General features: G+C 42.3%; 1 protein-coding gene across 5 annotated transcripts in view; it reads right to left on the bottom strand.

Annotated features, from left to right (window-relative positions):
* JAKMIP2 (janus kinase and microtubule interacting protein 2) overlaps window positions 1–19,110 on the bottom strand; it is a 71,067-nt gene that overhangs the window by 7,003 nt on the left and 44,954 nt on the right. For 2 of the 5 annotated variants that reach the window (XM_008069926.2, XM_008069923.2), the window contains 3 exons: window positions 17,513–17,716; window positions 11,831–11,896; window positions 8,299–8,369 (listed from right to left, as the gene is read on the bottom strand). In XM_008069926.2, coding sequence (XP_008068117.1) covers window positions 8,319–8,369; window positions 11,831–11,896; window positions 17,513–17,716 — 321 coding nt within the window. In that variant the 3' untranslated portion in view covers window positions 8,299–8,318. Of the gene's footprint in view, window positions 1–2,176; window positions 2,261–8,298; window positions 8,370–11,830; window positions 11,897–16,617; window positions 16,729–17,512; window positions 17,717–19,110 lie in introns of those variants that run through there. The other 3 variants (XM_008069924.2, XR_505121.2, XM_008069925.2) reach the window with 3 other exon arrangements.

The following is a 19,110-nucleotide window of genomic DNA, read 5'->3' as shown; positions in this document are numbered from 1 at the left end:
GGCTACCTGCTCAGCCCAAAGTTGGGGAGCCAGAATGGTCATGCAAGAGGCTGGACCAGTGCAGTGGGCATGTTCTGCAGTCTGCTCAAGAGTTCGCAAGTATGTCCCCAGGACAGCTGGCCTTTGGTCACCTCTCACAGGAATGACATCAAGTGCTGGTTAGCAATAGCCAGTGAAACAGCCACAACCACTGCCAACAGAATGAAGAGGCAGGATCCTTCTCCCTTTTCCTCTGCTCTCCAGAAAGGCTGAGCCTTGAAGAGAGAGAGAGAGATGGGGAAGAGGCCTCCTAGAGCCAGACCATGGACAACACTTCCATGGAATGCCCAGCTCATACCCAAGGTAGGATAAGGTAAGAAATGAAATTAAATAGTCTGAGGTTAAATTTTTAAACTAGCAGAGACTTTTGGAAATTAAATGTCACTGAAAAGTTGAGAAGCCGACCTATGATTTAAAGGATGAGAGTGGGAAATAAGACAGAACCTGAGTGAAAGCCATGATTTGAGAAGATAGGTCAGGTTCACATTTACATCTCACTGGAGTGCGGGCCCCCAAAATTAGTAACAAATATGATATTCTTCTATTCCCTGGTAAAGAAGAGAATTGATCTGAATGTATACAAAAGATTCAAGGGGGCTGGGTGTGGTGGCTCAGCCTGTAATCCCAGCACGTTGGGAGGCTGAGGCGAGAGGATTACCTGAGCCTGGGGGTTCGAGACCAGCCTGGGCAACTTGGTGAGACCTGGTCTCTACAATAAATCACAAAACCTAGCCAGGCATGGTGGCGTACAACTACTTGGAAGGCTGAAGCAGAAGGATCGCCTAAGGTCGAGGCTGTGGTGGCATTGAGCGTGCCACTGTACTCTAGCCTGGGTGACAAGAGCAAGACTCTAACTCAAAAAAAGAAATATATATTTGTTATATAGAGATATCTATATCTGATATAGAGATATTTATATCTGTATGTTTGTATATATATACACATGTTTGTGTTTATATATTTATTTTATGTATACAAACACAAAAGTCTTTTACCTGTAAACTTTTCATTTATATACTAACAGATGTATATTCAGTGTCAAAGCACATATGCACAATTTCTGCCTATCACACCTCAGATAAAACTCATCATATGAGTAAACACTATGTGGGTTTTAAAAAACAATGAACTCTTAGGGAGTCTCCCAGAATGTTAAATAAGCTGAAGAGTATATGTAAAAGGAACTGTGATTTCTACAGTAAAACCAGATATATTCAAATTGGCATTCTGAATAATGCAGTTATCTAATGGATCACAGGGGTTCTTTTAACAAGTTGCTTAATAGTATTGAGCTTTAGTTTCCTCCTCTATAGAACAGCAGTTGCAGCTACCATTTCTGAAACCTTACACCATACTACCAGATTCTAAGCTAACGAGTACTGTGATGACACTTCTGATTATGACTCTAGTGTCCAAGGGGCTCCACCATCCAGCCAGTTACACCCTTCAGAAGCCTGAGGGTCATCTCTGATGCCTTCTGCTCCTTCAGTCTGCACTGTAACTCATGTGGTAAAGTATTCACTAAGTGGCAGTTGCTGTTACAACCCCTGTTTTACGAATGAGGAAACTGACATGAAACTGCTACATAATTGGTCCATGAAAATCCTAATGGGAAGACAGGTAGCAATATTAAATGGAATGTAATTGAAGCTAAAGAATCAGGGGGTCTTCCCTGATTCTCCACTGAGATGGGATGGATGGATGGCTGTGTGGGAAATGTGGCCCAGAAAGACAAAAGCACATGTTGAAGGGCATGATTCAAGATAGAATGCTTGGGATGTCTTGAGAATTTGGACTGTAAGAAGCCTTTCCACATGCCAGGTACTATACCAGCTGCTTTACTATAGAATGCCATTCAGTCCTCAGAAAAATAGTGGGTGCTATTTACCTGCTGATTTCTTTTACATTAAAAAAGTAATGTTTGGAGAGTGCTATGGTTTGAATGATTGTGTCCCTCCAAAATGCATACTGAAACTTAATCCCCAAAGCAACAATATTAAGGTGGGACCTTTAGAATGTTATTAGATCATGAGGGCAGAGTGGATGGGATTAGTGGAGGGAACTAGCTTGGCTCCTTTTGCCCTTCTGTCCTTTCTACCATGTGAGGACGCAGTGTTCCTTCCCTCCTGAGAATGCAGCAACAAGGGGTCATCTTGGAAGCAGAGAGCAGCCCTCACCAGACACCAACCTGCCAGCACCTTGATCTTGAACTTCCCAGTCTCTAGAACCGTGAGAAATATATTTTTATTATTTACAAATTACCTAGTTGCAGGAAATAGCAGCACAAATGAACTAAGACAGAGAGGTAAACTAGTATCTATTTTGCATTAAATAGATACTATTATATTATTATTAAATAAAATAATGAATAAAAAATATACTGTCTGGACTGTAATATAAGGTGTGTTCTCCTTTCTCATCATAATATCAATTAGTATTATTTTTAAAGTATCTATTCTTGACTGCGTGCTTGGCACTGTCTATTTGGGATACAAGAGTGAACAAAACATACATGGTCCCTTCCTTCATGAAGCTTATATACAAAAAGGAAGAAAGACATAAATTTAAAAAACATTTGTCTTCATGTAAAGTTTGTCCAGGAGGGGCATCACGAAAGATCTCCCTGAGGAGGTCACAGCTAGGCTGAAATCTGAAGAATGAGTGGGTGGGTGCTCATTGGAGAGCAGGAGGAAGTCTTCTGTGCCGAGAGCCTGGGCAGAGCCTGTGGTGGAGGGAGAATGGCTCATCAGGGAATGCAGCAAAAGGAAACCTGAAAGCTCTGGGCAGACCATCTGAGTCTTTGTTGGCCACATGAAAAAAACCAGGACTTAATTCTAATGATGATATTTTCCTAGAAAGGAGCAAGATCAGATTTGAGTTTTGAAAAATTCATTCTAACTGCTGTGTGGAGAAGGGTCTACAGTGGAAGCATGGAGGCTAGTGAGAGAGCTACTCCAGCTGGGGAGACGGGCATGGTGTATTTGTGCATGCACTCTTTCCTTGGTGCATTCTTTAAGTTAGTCTCCAAATAATGTATAAGGAACACAGTGAATGTTATCTTAGTGTTACATTACTATGCTACCCATGGCTCTAAGCAATCACATCACACATCTTCTTTCATTTCTGCTTGTCCAGCTATTTATTTATCTATCCATCTGCCTTCAGTTCATTTGCCAATTTTGCCAGTTCATCTGCTTTAAGTTCATTTGCCAATTATTCAGTTCCTAGTAGATATAAAGCACTGGTGTAGACACTGAAGATACACAGATGAATAAAACATAATGAAGAAAGCATAAGCTCTACTCTAAGCTTTCTTAATAGTACAGTTGTGTACAAGTAGGGAAACAACTTAAGTATGACTGGATAAAGACTAATGCATATATTTATATAAAGAAAGAAATTATTAACTGGTACACAATGGTTCAGCTGATAGACTTTCCTTATCACTATGAAATCATAAGGAGTGAAATCCTATTTAAAAAATTTTTTTATTTTAAAGATGTGGGGCACAGCCGGGCTCGTAATCCCGCGCCTTTGGGAGGCTGTAATCCCGCGCCTTTGGGAGGCTGAGGTGAGTGGATTGCCTGAGCCCGTGGGTTCGAGACCTCATCTCTACAATAAATCAAAAAATCAGCTGGGTGTGGTGGCGCATGCCTGTAATTCTGGCTACTTGGAAGGCTGAGGCGGAAGGATCGCCGGAGCCCTGCAGGTCGAGGCGGCGGTGGCCGGGGGCAGCCATTGCACTCCAGTCTGGGCGAAGAGTGAGACTCCAACTCAAATAAATAAATAAATAATAATAAAAAAAAGATGTGGGGCACAATTCAGGGTTAGGTATACAAATGGTCATTGTACAGGTAGAGTTTGGGCCTCACTTTGGTCCCCACTTCCTGTGGTTTGAGATGAAGTGTGCTCCCTCCCCATCGCAGTTTCCCACTACTGACAAAATCCTCCAATTTTAAACAACAAATATAGTAGAAACTGGTCATGTGACTATTTTCCACAGGCTACCTGCTGGTGTTGGTGGGAGGAGGGAGTGGAAAACTATAAATGTAATAAAAAGTAAACATTTGCATATTTTAACAGATAATTCATAATCAGTCAACTGTGGCTATTTTTATAATACAATATTTTAAATTTTTCTTAAGTTATTTTTCATCAGAACAATAATACAGTATTATGTGTCTGAACTTTTTAGGTTACTAGGCAGGAAGTGAAAACATTTGGCTGTCAAGTTCAAAAATTCATGATTGACACTAGAGACGTATCACTGAAAACGAGCTAGAATAGAATATGTGAATAAAGAATCATAGTCATCTGTTCTCTGGTCTTCCCAGTTTCATAATTAACAAAGCTGGTGATGTCATATTCTTCATTAGGTCATTCCTGCTTAGAAGAGGAGATTTTCAATGGGTCACTGTAACACAGTGATAACAACTAACCTGGTGATAACTATTTTTCCACTCCTCTCATATTTTTCTTTCCCTTGTCTCCCTGTATAATTACCTAATATAAAAAATTAGTGGTTGCTATAAGTTAAATGTGTCCCCTAAAAAGCATGTGTTAGAAACTTAACCCCTAATACAATAGTGTTGGGAGTTGGGGCCTGATGGAAGGTGATTGGGCCATGGGGTGGAGTGAATGGATAAGACATCAGAGTAGCAGTTTCTTCGGTCTTGGGACTCTGGGACTTGCACCAGAAGCCTCTGGGGTCTCAACTCTTGCACTGAGAGTTATACCTTTGGCTTTATTCGTTTGTGGGCTTCCCAACTATAACTGAGCCATGCTCCCAGCTTCTTTGGTTCCCCAGCTTACAGATGGCCTAGCGTGGAACTTATCAGCTTCCACAGTCTAATGATCCAATTCCCTTAATAAAGCCCCTCCCATCCATCCATCCATCCATCCATCCATGCATCCATCCATCTATTTCTCTCTTTCCACCTACCCATCCACCCACCCATCCATCCATCAATCCATCATCCATCCATCCATCCATCCATCATCCTATTGGTTGTGTCTCTGGTGCATCCTAATACAGTAGCACACCATTCATTTGGAATAAACAGAATGCATGAGCAGATCATATCTCCTTAAACTGCCTGGAGACCCCTGTTCTCAGTAAAAGTTCCAACAGGATCCATGTGGCTCAGTTATTTAGTCAGCAAGTGCTAAGTGCAGTAAGGGTGCCTCCTAGGAGCTTTTAGTGGTTTCTACATCATCACTGACAATAGTGATTTAGGTAACTGCTAAAAGAAAATTATAAGCCCCTTCATTTTAAGGAGGGTATCTTTATATGTAATGCAAGTTAGTCTTAGCTTTTGTTTTTTTTTGAGGCTGGGTCTCTGTCAACCAGGCTGAAGTGCAGTGGCACGGCCATGACTCACTGCTGCCTCGACATCCTAGGTTCAGGAGATCCTGCTGCCTTAGCCTCTTGAGTAGCTGGGACTACAGGAGCACACTACAACACCTGGATAATTTTTTGAATTTTTTTTTTTTTGTAGAGATGAGGTCATGCTATGTTGCCTATGTTGGTTTTAAATTCCTGGACTCAAGTGACCCTTCTTTTTCAGCCTCCCAAAGTGCTGGGATTGCAGGCATGAGTCACTGCTCCCAGCCCAGTCTTCGTTTTATAAACAGAATACAAATCATTACTTTAGTATAGATACGTTTTTGTGGTTATTTGCAGTATGCTTTTACTACCTGCCAACAAGTCAGATACTTTTCTTCCTTATTTATTCTTGCTTTGGAAACATAAAAAGCACTAATCAGTTTTCAGCAATGTTGTATTCCCTTATATTATTTAAATCCAGATTATTTCCTGAAAAGAGGAGATGAAAAGGAACTACTTGTTTGGATTTATATCATAAACTACTTGGCAGTACTAAAGGTTATAATTTCAAATTTAAATATTTAAAAACTCAGTAAATGTGATATCTACTTTTATTTACCATAATAGCTAAAAGTTGCTGATTATTGAACTATTTTCCAGACATAACCTCAATTAACTCTCTCCACACAATAGCATGATGTAGGTAACATGACAACGATTTTATGGAATAGGAAACCTCATCTCAGGTAGATTAAATAGTCTACCATGGCACAGTTAAATAGCAGAATTTAAACTTAAAGTATATTTGACTTCAAAATTGTGCACTCAACTCAACCATTTTTTCTGCATATATTTTATACTGCCCAATCACATTAATTTGCTGTTATTATTAATTATCATTATAGTCTTTCACTTAACAAATGATTACTAAGTGTCAATTATGTACTACTTTGTAGGAAAAACAAATCAATCTTGTATCCCTCAAGGAGTTACATGAGAAAAGTACATCGTAATTCCAACAGCCAGTGGCTAAACAGTACTACCAGATGTCTCTGACTGTAGCCACAGATGAACTCCCACATTACTCAAAATATGGGCAAAATGCCCTCTCTTGCTGGTGAGGCAGTCTGGGGGTTGAAATTGGACTCTGGACGGGGCTGCCTGGGTACATATCCTAGTTCTGCTAATTGCAGCTGTATGGTCTTGGGAAAGTCACATGCTGTAATTTCTCCAACTGTGAAACAGGAATAAAGTCAGTACTTGCCTCACAGGGCAGGTTGTAGATTTATCTATTGCTTAGAATGGTTCCTAGCATGTAGTGCATGTTAGCCAGTATTGATGCTAATGTTGAAACCAACCATTTTCTAGGTAGTATTGGTGAGTTTTAATTTTTCTTTCCTAAATCACCATGTATTCCTTGACTGTTACTGGGCTTTATTTGCCCTATTCATTTATTTCTTTATTATTTGGTGGCAGGGGTTGCTGCTTGTTTTCTGATACTCTGGCTCTTTTGATCCTTTCCTAGGGAATCTCACCCCCTTTCAATTGTGATATTCTCATTCCATGTAAGAGACTCAATCTTCTCTATGAGCTCTAAGGTGCTACATCTCTTTTCTTGCCAGAAAAAGGGTAGTTGTCAGTCTGAAAAGAGAGTCTTCTGGAAGAAAGACAAAAGCCAGAGAGTGAGTTCTAGGAGGCCATATGCATTCTGGGCATATCGGCTCAGGTCTTTCTTTAGATCAGGTCATGCTAAAGCACTTTCACTTGTCTGTTCCACATCCAGGTGGCAGAGTTGATACCCACAGAGGGAAAAATGTCTCTTCCATTTTTCAACTTGCTCTAGAAAATATTAAGTCACATGAGGTCCAGAAAAGGTCTCTGTATGATGTAACTTGATAGGATGATCAAGGTTGATGTGAGCCATGATACATGGATCTAGAACAGCAGCTAGTCCGCCTTTGTTTTTAACAATATTACTGAAATCTGTGGCTTCCATACATGGCTGGATATCAGAACCACCTGGTGTGCTTGTCCAATACAGACCATCCCTTGCTTTCCACTCACCCCTTGTTCTCTCTCACCTCCATCTCCTGTGATCTGATTTATTAAGTCTGAGGTAGGGCCTGGGAATCTATTTTTAAGCACTGGGAATCACAGGCTAACATTATGCATGTATTCTGAAACATGGACTTGGTAACAATAATAGTAAGACTCTCCTTTTTCGTTATTGCTGGCTAGAGTTGTTATTGATGGCTAGAGTCACAGAATAGGAATTTTCAAGCCAAGAGTGGTACTAGAGATAAAGTCATATTTCTTCATCTTGCAGATATAAAAGCAATTGTTTTTGTGCAATGGGAGAGTACAAAGAGAATACTAAGATTCACAAACCTTGTAACTTCCCAGAGCAATGGTTAACTGAAAAAAAATTTCTGATTCCCAGAATACATCGTATTTTCTTTACTTGTTTAATAATCACCTAAATAAGGTGGGCTCGGTGGCTTAGCCTGTAATCCCGTGCCTTTGGGAGACTGCGGTGAGTGGATTGCCTGAGCCCGCGGGTTCAAGACCCATCTGGGCAGTGAGACCTCATCTCTACAATAAATCAAAAAATCAGCTAGGCGTGGTAGCGCATGCCTGTAATTCCAGCTACTCGGAAGGCTGAGGCGGAAGGATCGCCGGAGTCCAGCAGGTCGAGGCTGCGGTGGCCGGGAGCAGCCACTGCACTCCAGTCTGGGCGACAGAGTGAGACTCCAACTCAAAAAAAAAAAAAAAAAATCACCTAAATAGACTAGACCTGTTTCTTATTTCATGGCATTGAAGCTAACCAAGGTAAGTGTGATTGTTTTTTTTTTAATGGCACAGTAACTGCAAGTAGCATCCTTCTTACCCAATACCTCTTAGAACCACATTTTGAGAATTAAAAGGAATCTTACCTTTAAGAGGCACCTTGACATCAAGGCCATAGAATAAAGGCAAGAGAGAAGAACAAGAATAGAAACAGAAACTGCAGAAGAAAAAGAAGAAGATTATGTAAATCTGAGTGTCTGTAGTGCCATTCAGGTAGTACAAAACCTCAGCTTCCCATACTGTCACGGTGACATTTCCCACATACATACCAAGCACTTGTTTCAGAAATCCATCCCTCACATGTATCTACTAACAGAGCAAGCCAGTGTTCAGCTAACATGGATTCATACATTTTAGAATTGTGAGGGGGTCTTATAGGTAATAGGTCTAACTCCTTATTTTATAGATAGAAACATAAGCACAGAGCAGGAAACCAAAAGTCTAATTTTGGACAATTTCATGGCATAGTGAGGGTTGGAGCTTAGATACCCCAAGTCCTACTTCTTTAGATATCATTGTCTCTATCTTTCATGTATGGGAAGGTATTCAAAAATACAAAATATGACCAGACTGTTACTTAATCGCCCAACATTATGGTTATTTGGTTAAAGTGGTAGGTTTCAGGACCAAGGAAAAGCAGGGAGAATATGAAAATGCAGAGTAAACATGTCACTAGTTACCCATAGTGGGATACTTCTGAGAGGGACGTGGAGACTATAGTAATGGCAGTGGGCAACAGGTATGACCTGGGTCTGTCTTGGGCATTGGAGAATGGGTGGCCATCCTACTGGTGTGAAACATCCTTCCACATCCATGGGCACTGGAGATAATGAGTGTGGGACACTGTTCCAGCCATCATGCCTCCCAGATAGACCCCTCTTATGGGACTCACAGAAGTTACACGGAATCTGATTTGTCTCCCCTTACCAAGAATCTTCACTAGAGATGCAGATAACTGGAGGGACAAATGCAAGCTTGAGTAGAACAGGTGTATAACTAAGAATATACTCATTATCAAAAGGTCACAGGTCAGGCCAGTTTTTAAAAGGTAACTGACTTCCTTGGTGGCTTACTTTGCAGAGTCAATAAGGCTCTGCTGGATCACCACACTCAGGAACCCTGTTGGGCACATCTATGGAGAAGGATTGTGTATGGCGTTCTCCCATGATGCATGTTATTGGCATGTTTCCTTTAATGCCACCGTGCATGAGGCTCCTGCTTCACCATGGCTCAATTCTACAGACCAGTTAGAAAAACAGTGCTGACAGCCACGTACTGGCAACTATGCTATCATCCTGAGGCAGGAGCTCTGTCCCTGTTTTATACTCTTGAAGACGCACCCACAGCAGGGGAAGTTCGAGAGAGAGGGATGGAGGCCTCACACCTCGCATGCCTCCTCCAAGAAGACTGGACGTCAGAGCTACCTGTCCAGGCAGGAGAAAGCTCCTGTCACTGGGTGTGAATCTTGGCCCTGTGGTGTGGAATCAGATGCCCTGACCTCGTCTTGATTTGCTGTAAACTGTATATACATTCCTGGGCAAGTTGCTTAAGTTCTCTGAGACATTGTTATATTATCTGGGGACCGTAACATGTGCTTATAGAATAGGCATGAGAATCAAATGCAACCATGGCAGTGAATGTGCTCTGGACACATGTTATGGTCACCTAGCTGATTTATGCCAACTGCATTTGTGGAGCTACACAGAAGAGTGGTGCATGTGTCCTCTGTGGGCATTAAGTGCCGAAGGTAAGAATATCCCCAACACAAGTGATCTTTAGCCTTTGTACCAGGCTTAAGACAAGGGGAACCTGGATCAGGTGAATAGAAGGTACATGGTATGCCTCTTCTCTCAGTCAAATCTCTAATCAGAAACCAATTGGATAGTTTTTGAAGTGGTTGAACTTACTACCACATGTAGACTATGCAGCTTTGATAATTAAAGAGTATTTATCTTCTGTTAAGTATATTGCCTCATTATCATAAATGTTTAGGAAGTTAAGGCCTGTAAAGTGTATTGGGTAAAAGAATTGTGAAAAAGCTCACACTGAATTCTGACAGTGAACGTTATCTTAATCCCCCTTCCTTCAAAATTTTTGGGGGTTTTATTTAGAGAATAGCTAGGGTGGTGATAGCAGTAGATATTTGTAAAATCCCAGTCTTTTGTTTCTTTTTAAGCCTCAGTGGAATGGGGCCTGAATGGTATCACAATGGGGCAGCACTGCCTAAACCTTGACTTCCTCCTTGAGTCCAAGGTTGGCTTGTGAATTAGCACAGAGAACGGCCACAGGCTGGCTATTTAAAGTGTGGAAAATGGAAGATTTTAAGTGTGGTCTCTGACACTCAGAGAGGTTGGGCACAAAACTGTCTTCTGTGGTTCTTCCTACCAAACCCTGGGGAAGTGCATAGTGTCCTCAGTTCACTGTACTTTGCCTTTGCCTCATTTACTCCTGCAGAACTCAACAGCCCACTTCTGAAATGAGGGAAACTCACATTTAAAATTTTAGAGGGAATGTGTGCTTTAGGATTGGAAATTTTAAAATTATTCTTCAAATTTGATTTACGCTTCTTTAGTCTTCCCCAATTTTTACCTAAGTGACCTCATTTGTTCTCCATGGAACCCATTAGAGGAAGGTAGGGCTAGTTGTCATCATCTCTTTTGTATAGAAATGACTTAGCCACAGAAAGTGAAGGCCTTATCCAAGGTCAGACGGGCATTTGAAGACCAGTCTGTGTGAGGGTGTGGGGCATGTGTGGATAACTATACGGGCAACTTGGGATGAGCCAAATGCTAACCACTGTGTCAGAAATGGCAGATGGTTTGCTATTTTCTTCGTGTGCCCACAGAAAACACTGCAGAACAGCCCCCTCTTTTTCTACATAGGGATTCAGGTACTACTCCCAGTCATTGCGAGTGGAATCCCAGAGGAAGTCGCTGTGCCACTTGTGCTGGCACCGGGAGGAGGGTCCTGGGACCCAGGTAGTATGAGGCTTGGTCCTACAGCCTGCCTGGCACACGGGTCCCTGTGTGGAATCCACATGGATTCTCTCACCACACATGTACCCAAGGGCCCTCTTTCGGGGCCACTGTATTTTATCCCCAGACACCGGCTGACTGATGGCAGAAGCAGCTACTCTTTTAGACCCCTTGGGGAGTGACAGGAGGACATAGTGATCGTTTATCAACCCATGTTTCCGAACTTATTGAGGTGAAACAGGGCACAAGGATGAAAGTCCTTTTATAAATAATAATGGGAGAGATATTTTTTTTAAAGGTGCCCAGAAAATTTTTTTAAAAAGAAGCAAGACAGAATAACAAAACTCAGAAGAAACTCTTGGAAAGGAAATGAAGATGAGGGAGGGGAAACTGAGGAAAGAAACCAATTAAAGAGAGAAGTAAGAAAGCAAAACAAAAGGCAAATATGTCAAGGCTTGGTGATAGACGACGAAAGCTTTGAGGCCTCCTGGCCTGAATGAAAGTAGAGGCTACCATGACGTAAGTACACCTGCCTTGGCAAGAGAGAATCACCGAGAGGCCAGAGGGAATCAGGGAACAAAATCGGTATGGCTTTCTTATTACACAAACAGAGAACAAGACAAATATTGAACTCAATACATACCTTTTCTTCTAAGTCCTTTATCTGTCTTTTCTGGATGTCTGTTTTATCTTCTAAGTCACGGATTCTCTGAAGAAAGAAAAAAGCACTAGTGGGCGTTAAGTTGTACGGAAAAGCTGTTCACTAAACTGAAACATAAAACTTCCTGTAAAAACAGGAATATTTGTACTAGCAGCTGGCAATATCACATATACATTTTTCTCTACCCAGAAAAGTGTTGCATGTTTCAAAAATTACCAGTACTTGTGGTAGAAAATCTTTGTCCTAGGTTGTATTTTCTTTTCTTTTCTTTTTTTTTTGAGTTGGAGTCTCACTGTCGCCCAGACTGGAGTGCAGTGGCCGCTCCCAGCCACCGCAGCCTCGACCTGCTGGGCTCCGGCGATCCTTCCGCCTCAGCCTTCCAAGTAGCTGGAACTACAGGTGCGCGCTACCATGCCTGGCTAATTTTTTGATTTATTGTGGAGATGAGGTCTCGCCAAGTTGCCCAGGCGGGTCTCAAACCCACGGGCTCAGGCAATTCACTCACCTCAGCCTCCCAAAGGCGCGGGATTACAGGCTGAGCCATCGAGCCTGGCTGGCTGTATTTTCAAAAACCATTTGCCACCACCACCCTACTGGCCTACCCCTCAAGTCCCACCCCTAACACCGGTGTGGCTAGGAGATCAGCTCTAGCTGGTGGAATGTGAGCTGGAGTGACGTGTGGGAAATCACATCCTTGTCGAGAAAGCATCATGTCCCAGAACTAGTGAACAAGAGACAAGCTTTGGTGTCAGCTATTTGGACTGAGATTTTTGGTTGTTATCACCACAGTGAAGATGGTGAAACCTGACTCATCCACACATAAACATCTCCCTGTTCTTTGCTAACCTTTTTTTCAACCATATTTCAATGCTGTTTCAGGGTAGAATTTCCTCACAAAACAGAAATGGTCAATTCTCATAAAAGAGAGATTACACTTCAGCAAAAATTCCCAAGAGGGAATTGATAAATTAGGAAAAAACAAACAAACAAAACCAGAACATAACAAAAATAGTACAGGTAACCCTAAAGACAAAAAGCTCCAGGACTATCTTTGAACTTACCTGTCAAGTGTGTAACTATATTACACTAATTTACATAGCACAGATTTGAATCAACATTACACAGACAATTATTTATAAGTAAAATAAAGTCTTCACTTTTATACCTGGAAATCTAAAGATTTTATGTGTTTGTGCAGATGGTTATTTCATATCTCCGTTGGAAATAATTAGAAAATAGAGAACTAGGGTCTAAGAAGAAAACACTAGTAGCCAAATGGGGTGATAACAGAGAGAGGTTTTTATAACACAATATAGAGAGAAAAAGGAAAGCTAGAACAAAAGATACTTGAACTTGGAAATTATATCTCCTTCTCTCCAAAACAGTAGATCTCAACTGGGGATGATTTTGCCTGCCCCCTCCTCCTCCCCGCAGGGACATTAGGCAATTTCTGGATATTTTTTAAGTTAGTTAATATGCTCATTTATTTTAAATTGTATAATTCAGCAGTTGTTTGTATATTCATAAGGTTGTACAACCATCACCAGTATCTAACTGCCTGAACATTTTTTTTATTGTCACAACTGGGGAGTGTGTGCAACTAGCATCCATGGATACTAGCCAGGGATGCACTTAAATATCCTATAATGCACAAAATAGCCTCCTGGCCCCCAATAAAGAATGAAGATTTATCTGGCTCAAAACACCAGTAGTGCTGAGACTGAGAAACCCTACTTGAAAGGGAAGGAGTTGAGGTTTGTGCAGGGGGGATGGTGCGTTTTGGTCAGAGTGAAACCATCACGGCTGACCTTCAGATTATAGACAATGAATGCTGGAGACAGAATGGGCTGGAATGTGGATGGTGCATAAACGTGTGTGTGATGTGTATACTGTTATATGTCTCCATCACGCTGTCTATGCTCCAAAGCTACATAGCAGAAGAATAAATGTGCTAGACATATTCACCTGGAGTGTGTGAGTAATTCCTTGGCATGTCTACTGGGAATGGAGGCAAGTATTATGCTAACAAAATCATGAACGTGTGAGATTTCTGCAGTGTCTATGCAGCCCTCAGGTCTATGCTTGTGGGGCCCTCCTTCCATGCTCAAGACTGTGCTGGCTAGAGTAGACAACACAGATGAGACACCCATGAGTGCCTACTTGCAGAAAACTATCAGCTGCAGATGGGATAGTAAAATTAAGCAGAAAAGACAGATGAGGGCAAAACCCATGTACAACATCATCCCCAATCTCCAATTCCTAGTGAGTGTTTAGCTGGGGAAGCTGTCCGCACATATTTGTTACATGAGTTTGTTATGCTGCACTGTATGACGTATGCTTGGTTTATTTTTCTTTCCTATCCCTTTGCCATCCAGTCCAACAGGAAATCTTGTCAGGCCCAAGACAGAGTGCTTTCCTCACTACTTCTTTTTATCTCTCCTGCCACCAAATATACCAAGTCACTGTCATCACTCATTGAGACTGGTACGGGAACCTCCTTCTGGTTCTTCCTGCCTCTTATCTCCACCATCTGACATCCATCCAGGCAGCCAGTGTGAACTCTCAAAATGCTCACCACAGTCCCCTGAATATAGGGGGCTGAGGAAGGAGAGGAAGGAGGAGTTAGCTGAGCTGTACGCAGAATAAAAACCAAACTTCTGCAAGGTCCTATATGATCTAACCTTTTCTTGCTGCCCAGCCTCACCTCCCATGGCTCTCTGTGTTCCTGACATACTCGCCTTTTCTGTGTTCCTTGAATATTGCAAACTTAGCTCCACAATAGGGACTTAGCCCTTGCTGTACCTGTCTTCTAGAATGTTTGCCAAGATCCTTGGGTAGCTGATTCCTTGGATCTTAGACATCTCCAGAGAGGCCTTCTCTGGCTAGCCAGTCTAAAACAAGCAATTCTACTCCCAAACTCACACATATATTCACACACATTGTAAAATTTTTTTCATAGCAGTGACTGCCACTCTCTGAAGCTGCTTTAGTTATTGTTCATTTGTGTTGTGGCTTTGTCCCTTGTGATCTTTTTGTCTCTGTTCACTGTCACATTGCCAGTAGGTCCTTAATAAATGGTTTTGAATGAGTATGTAACTCATGAAACATAGATGTCTTTCCAGCAGTATGTGGTGCAGTTTTGTTTTCATCAGGGAGAAAATCCAGAAGGAGGTGGATCTCAAACTGGGCCTGGATAAATAAGAAAGTTTGGACCAATGCTGTGGAAACTAATGGCCATTTTAGGGTGAGCACTCATGCAAGCAAGGACCAGGGGTGGGGACCAAGGCCCAAGGGGCACCAGGAAGCTTTGCGTAAGAGACCGAGTCAGATCAGGCTTTGGGGGGAGGGGTGGCATGCTAATGAGGGAACTGAAGAGACCAGCACCGATTGGACTCAACTGGAAACTTGGACCATGGAAGCTCTGGGGCAAGAATGTGCCATGAGGAAAGGCGAGCAGAGTCTGTGGTGATGTGCATGGTGAACCAAAGAGAGGAAGCTGCAACTCGGTACCCATGGGACCTGCATGTGCTTCTTTATAGGTCATCCTTATTTTTCTTAGTCTCTGTCTCCAGATCCTAAGTTCTGTGAAGGCACAGTGAATTGTCTATGTCCAGCACCTAGTAAATGTGTTGAAAGACCTCACTGAATAAGTGCACTGATGATAAAGTCAGACTGACGTAGAAAATGCATGGCAGTGTCTGGAAGCTGGCACAATGACCGAAGGCCCAGCACATGCCCAGGGTCATGCGGGTCAACAAAGCCAAACAGGTTCAAAGGCATTTCAGAGGAAGTACCAGTGGGATGTGGTGCTACATTGTATTTTGCAGGCAAATGACAGAGACCACTCCAGCGTTTCCAGCCTGAGTAGTTTGGGATATGGTAGTTCTACTGACCAAGGCAGGCAAGTGGGGAGAAAGGTGAGGACAGGAATGCACACTTGAGTTCTCTCTGAAACTTTCAAGCAGAAACATCTAATAAACAGCTAGTGATATGCTCTAGAAGCTAGACTGCATTATGTAATCACACATGACAAATCCTGGTCAATATCTTCTGAAATAATTCTCTGAATTAAGTTATTGGCTAAGAGGGAAGGAGAAAGGTAAGAAATAACTGGAAATGCCTCTAGTGATGGAAAATGTCAACGGAACTCTCTGAGGCTCAGAAATGTACTGTGCCTATCAGCTCAGACTGGGCAACTTAAAACAAACAGAGGCAGCCCTTCTAGGAATAAAGTACTTTAGCCAACTGGTTAAAGAGAGACTCAGATGGGGTGAGGTTTTTATGGTAAATACATTTAGAAAACTATTAGTCCATCTTAAAAGCAAACACTTCTGTGGTTCCATGAAATAGTTCCCAATTTGTTGAAATTAATTATAATTTGTGCAGAGGACACCTTTGTCCTCTGATAGAAGGAAATAATGCATGAAGAAATGCAATCATGTCATAGTGTCTATTATTAAAGGCACATTAAAAACTTAAAAACTCTTTCCATGGATCAAAACCCAAACCTTTGTGGTGCAATTTGAAAGGGCACAACAGAAACACACGTGTGGGTCATCACTGGACAGACGCTAAAGAGTCCCCTGCTGACGTGTGTACTCTGTTAGCCTACTAAGATGAACAAAGCTCCTGGTGGCATCTCAAGTATGCTGCCCCCATGACATGTTTTGACTGGCATCATAAAATGACCCCTGTTCCTTGTCTACTCACCTTGATCGTTTCTGACCACATGATTCTTACCTCCTATATGTCCCCCCTGTATTTCATACCGGTTGCTTCTTACAGCTTCTGAGGACTGAATACTGTAGCCTCACACTTTAAATTCTAGGATTCTTCCTGAATCTGCCTCTTGACCAGGGCCCCAGCCCTCACCTGTCAAGCTATGATATGAACAAAGAGTTGGAATTTTGACTGACATTGGTACTGGGTGCCTACTTGGAAACTTGCTGCCCTAGAGGAAGCTTGTGAGTCACAGATGACTTGCAGGGCACTGGACAGGCATCTGGCCCTGGGGTAGGCAGGTGGGACTGTCATCTTGACTCTGTTGCTTCCTGTCTGTGTCATCTTGGGCATGTCATTTAAGCTCTCTCATCTTCAGTATTGTTACCTCTGAAACGGGGACAATAAGAAGACTTACTCCCAGGGCTACCATGAAGATGAAATGAAATGATGTAAGTTCAGCCCTTATTTAACTCCTGACATTCAGCCAATGCCAGTAAGTGAACACAGCTGCCTGGTACTGTGTTGCTGCTGTTTGTTCTGGGAATAGAGAAAAAGGCCCTTGCTTTCTTGTGCCCGTTCAGATGACTCGACCAGGTGAAGTTATGGCCTGGAGTGAGTTATAGGATGAAGCACGATTCTGCCCTGGGAAATGCCCCACTTTGCTGCACAAAGGAGAGTGTCAGGTTCCATGAGCTTCAAAGGGGTATTTCATGAAACAGTTGTTCTAAAAATAGTATGCAATGCTTGTGAAATGCCAATTTTCTCAAGATCGAGTCAAGACAAAACTGTCATCCTTTATCTGAGTGTTGGCGGAAAACAAGTTATTTACTTTAATCTCTGAAAATGACTTACATCTCCCACATCCACACTTACTGCATCCTTAACATGAAATCTCATTTGCTTAGAACTAGCCCCACACAGACATGGTGGCCCAGTCCTCACCTGGTGGGCTTGCTGCAAAAGCTCCATTCTCTCTTGAAGTATCTGGCAGTCATACTCTCTGCTTTTCCTTAGCATTTGCCGCCGCAACTTTTCTACTGCTGTCCTCAGTTCCTCTTGCTGTTTTTCACTCAAGAGTTCACCAAACTTAATAACAGTTTCTTGCTGCAGAGCATTGTACAAAGTAGCTTCTAGTTCCTGGATTCTCTGGCAAATAAAATTAGAGAAGTCTAACTTTGGAACTTGGCATTTATGTGTGTGTGGGAATGTACACTAGGCATGTACCCATGTGTTTAGATGTATACTTTAGTCTTACAGGAGTTTAGCAAGAACATAAATTTCAAAGCTTCTCCAGCCTAACCATCCTTCTGAACATTCCCCCTTGAAGAGATTCTGTAAGGGTCATCCAGTGAGGGGACATTGGTTACTCCTCGGGATCCTGCCCACTGCATACACTTTTTATTTTTAGAAAGCCCTTACTTTGCTATAGCTATACCTCGTTCCTATTCTCAAATGTGGCTGAGAACAAGTGTGTTCTCTCTTCTACTTGGCAACCTTTAAAGACATCTATCATGGATATTTAAAGACATCTGGATATTTTAAAGACATCTATAATGGTGGCCATATTTCCAGAAATAAGTGGTCTAAGTTGGAACAAAATACTTGAAAATGGAGATACATTTAATGTGCCAAATACCCCTCTTCTACATGGCAAACCTTTGTACTTGAAGATGGTGTTATGGTCTCCATTTTTTATGTGAAATAAAATTGGTACATAAAATCCCAAACTGACCTAGAGTCTTGAAATTGATCTGTTTCTTAATTCTCTGAGATTTATGGTTGCTCTTGCTACAACATTTCTCTTTGAGTTTTCTCTTTTATAGATGAAGGGTCAACTGCCTCTTACATCTCGGTTTTTTTTTTTTTTTTTTTTGAATTGGAGTCTCACTCAGTCGCCCAGACTGGAGTGCAGTGGCTGCTCCTGGCCACCGCAGCCTTGACCTGCTGGGCTCCGGCGATCCTTCAGCCTCAGCCTTCCAAGTAGCAGGAACTACAAGTGCGCGCTACCATGCCCGGCTGATTTTTGATTTTTATTGTAGAGACGAGGTCTCTCCAAGTTGCCCAGGTGGGTCTTGAACCCGTGGGCTCAGGCAATTCACTCACCTCAGCCTCCCAAGGCACAGGATTACAGGCTGAGCCACAGAGCCCAGCTTGTTTTTTTTTTTACTTCAGATACAGTTGCCAAAATCTATGGTCTTGTCCCTTGTAAGTTTGACAGAGTGACTGGATACACTTTGGTGGGATATTTCCCTAGCTCTTGTCCTGGATGGAATGAATCTCATTCTTTAAAAGTGAACAACAGTCTTGGGAGCCACATGAACACACAGCACCACTGACTACATACAGGTAAAAGAGGCATGGGTGGGGGCAGAGAGGGAGACAAGCCTCACCTCCTTGTCTGCTCTCTAAGCAGCGACCAGGTCACATGGTCTTCCCTCCCATCAACAATCTGGGAATCTCTTGTTCCTCTGGGAGGGGACTCTAACCCAACTCGGTTAAGGTAGGAGCTGAGTGTTTCACTCTTTCCTGAAACTGATTCA

The sequence above is a fragment of the Carlito syrichta genome, unplaced genomic scaffold (assembly GCF_000164805.1).
Source record: "Carlito syrichta isolate Samal-C Ts95f unplaced genomic scaffold, Tarsius_syrichta-2.0.1 Scaffold312553, whole genome shotgun sequence".
In the NCBI taxonomy this organism is placed as follows: domain Eukaryota; kingdom Metazoa; phylum Chordata; class Mammalia; order Primates; family Tarsiidae; genus Carlito; species Carlito syrichta.
The sequence above is the reverse complement of the archived record's forward strand: the minus strand, read 5'-3'. Positions and strand labels throughout refer to the sequence as shown.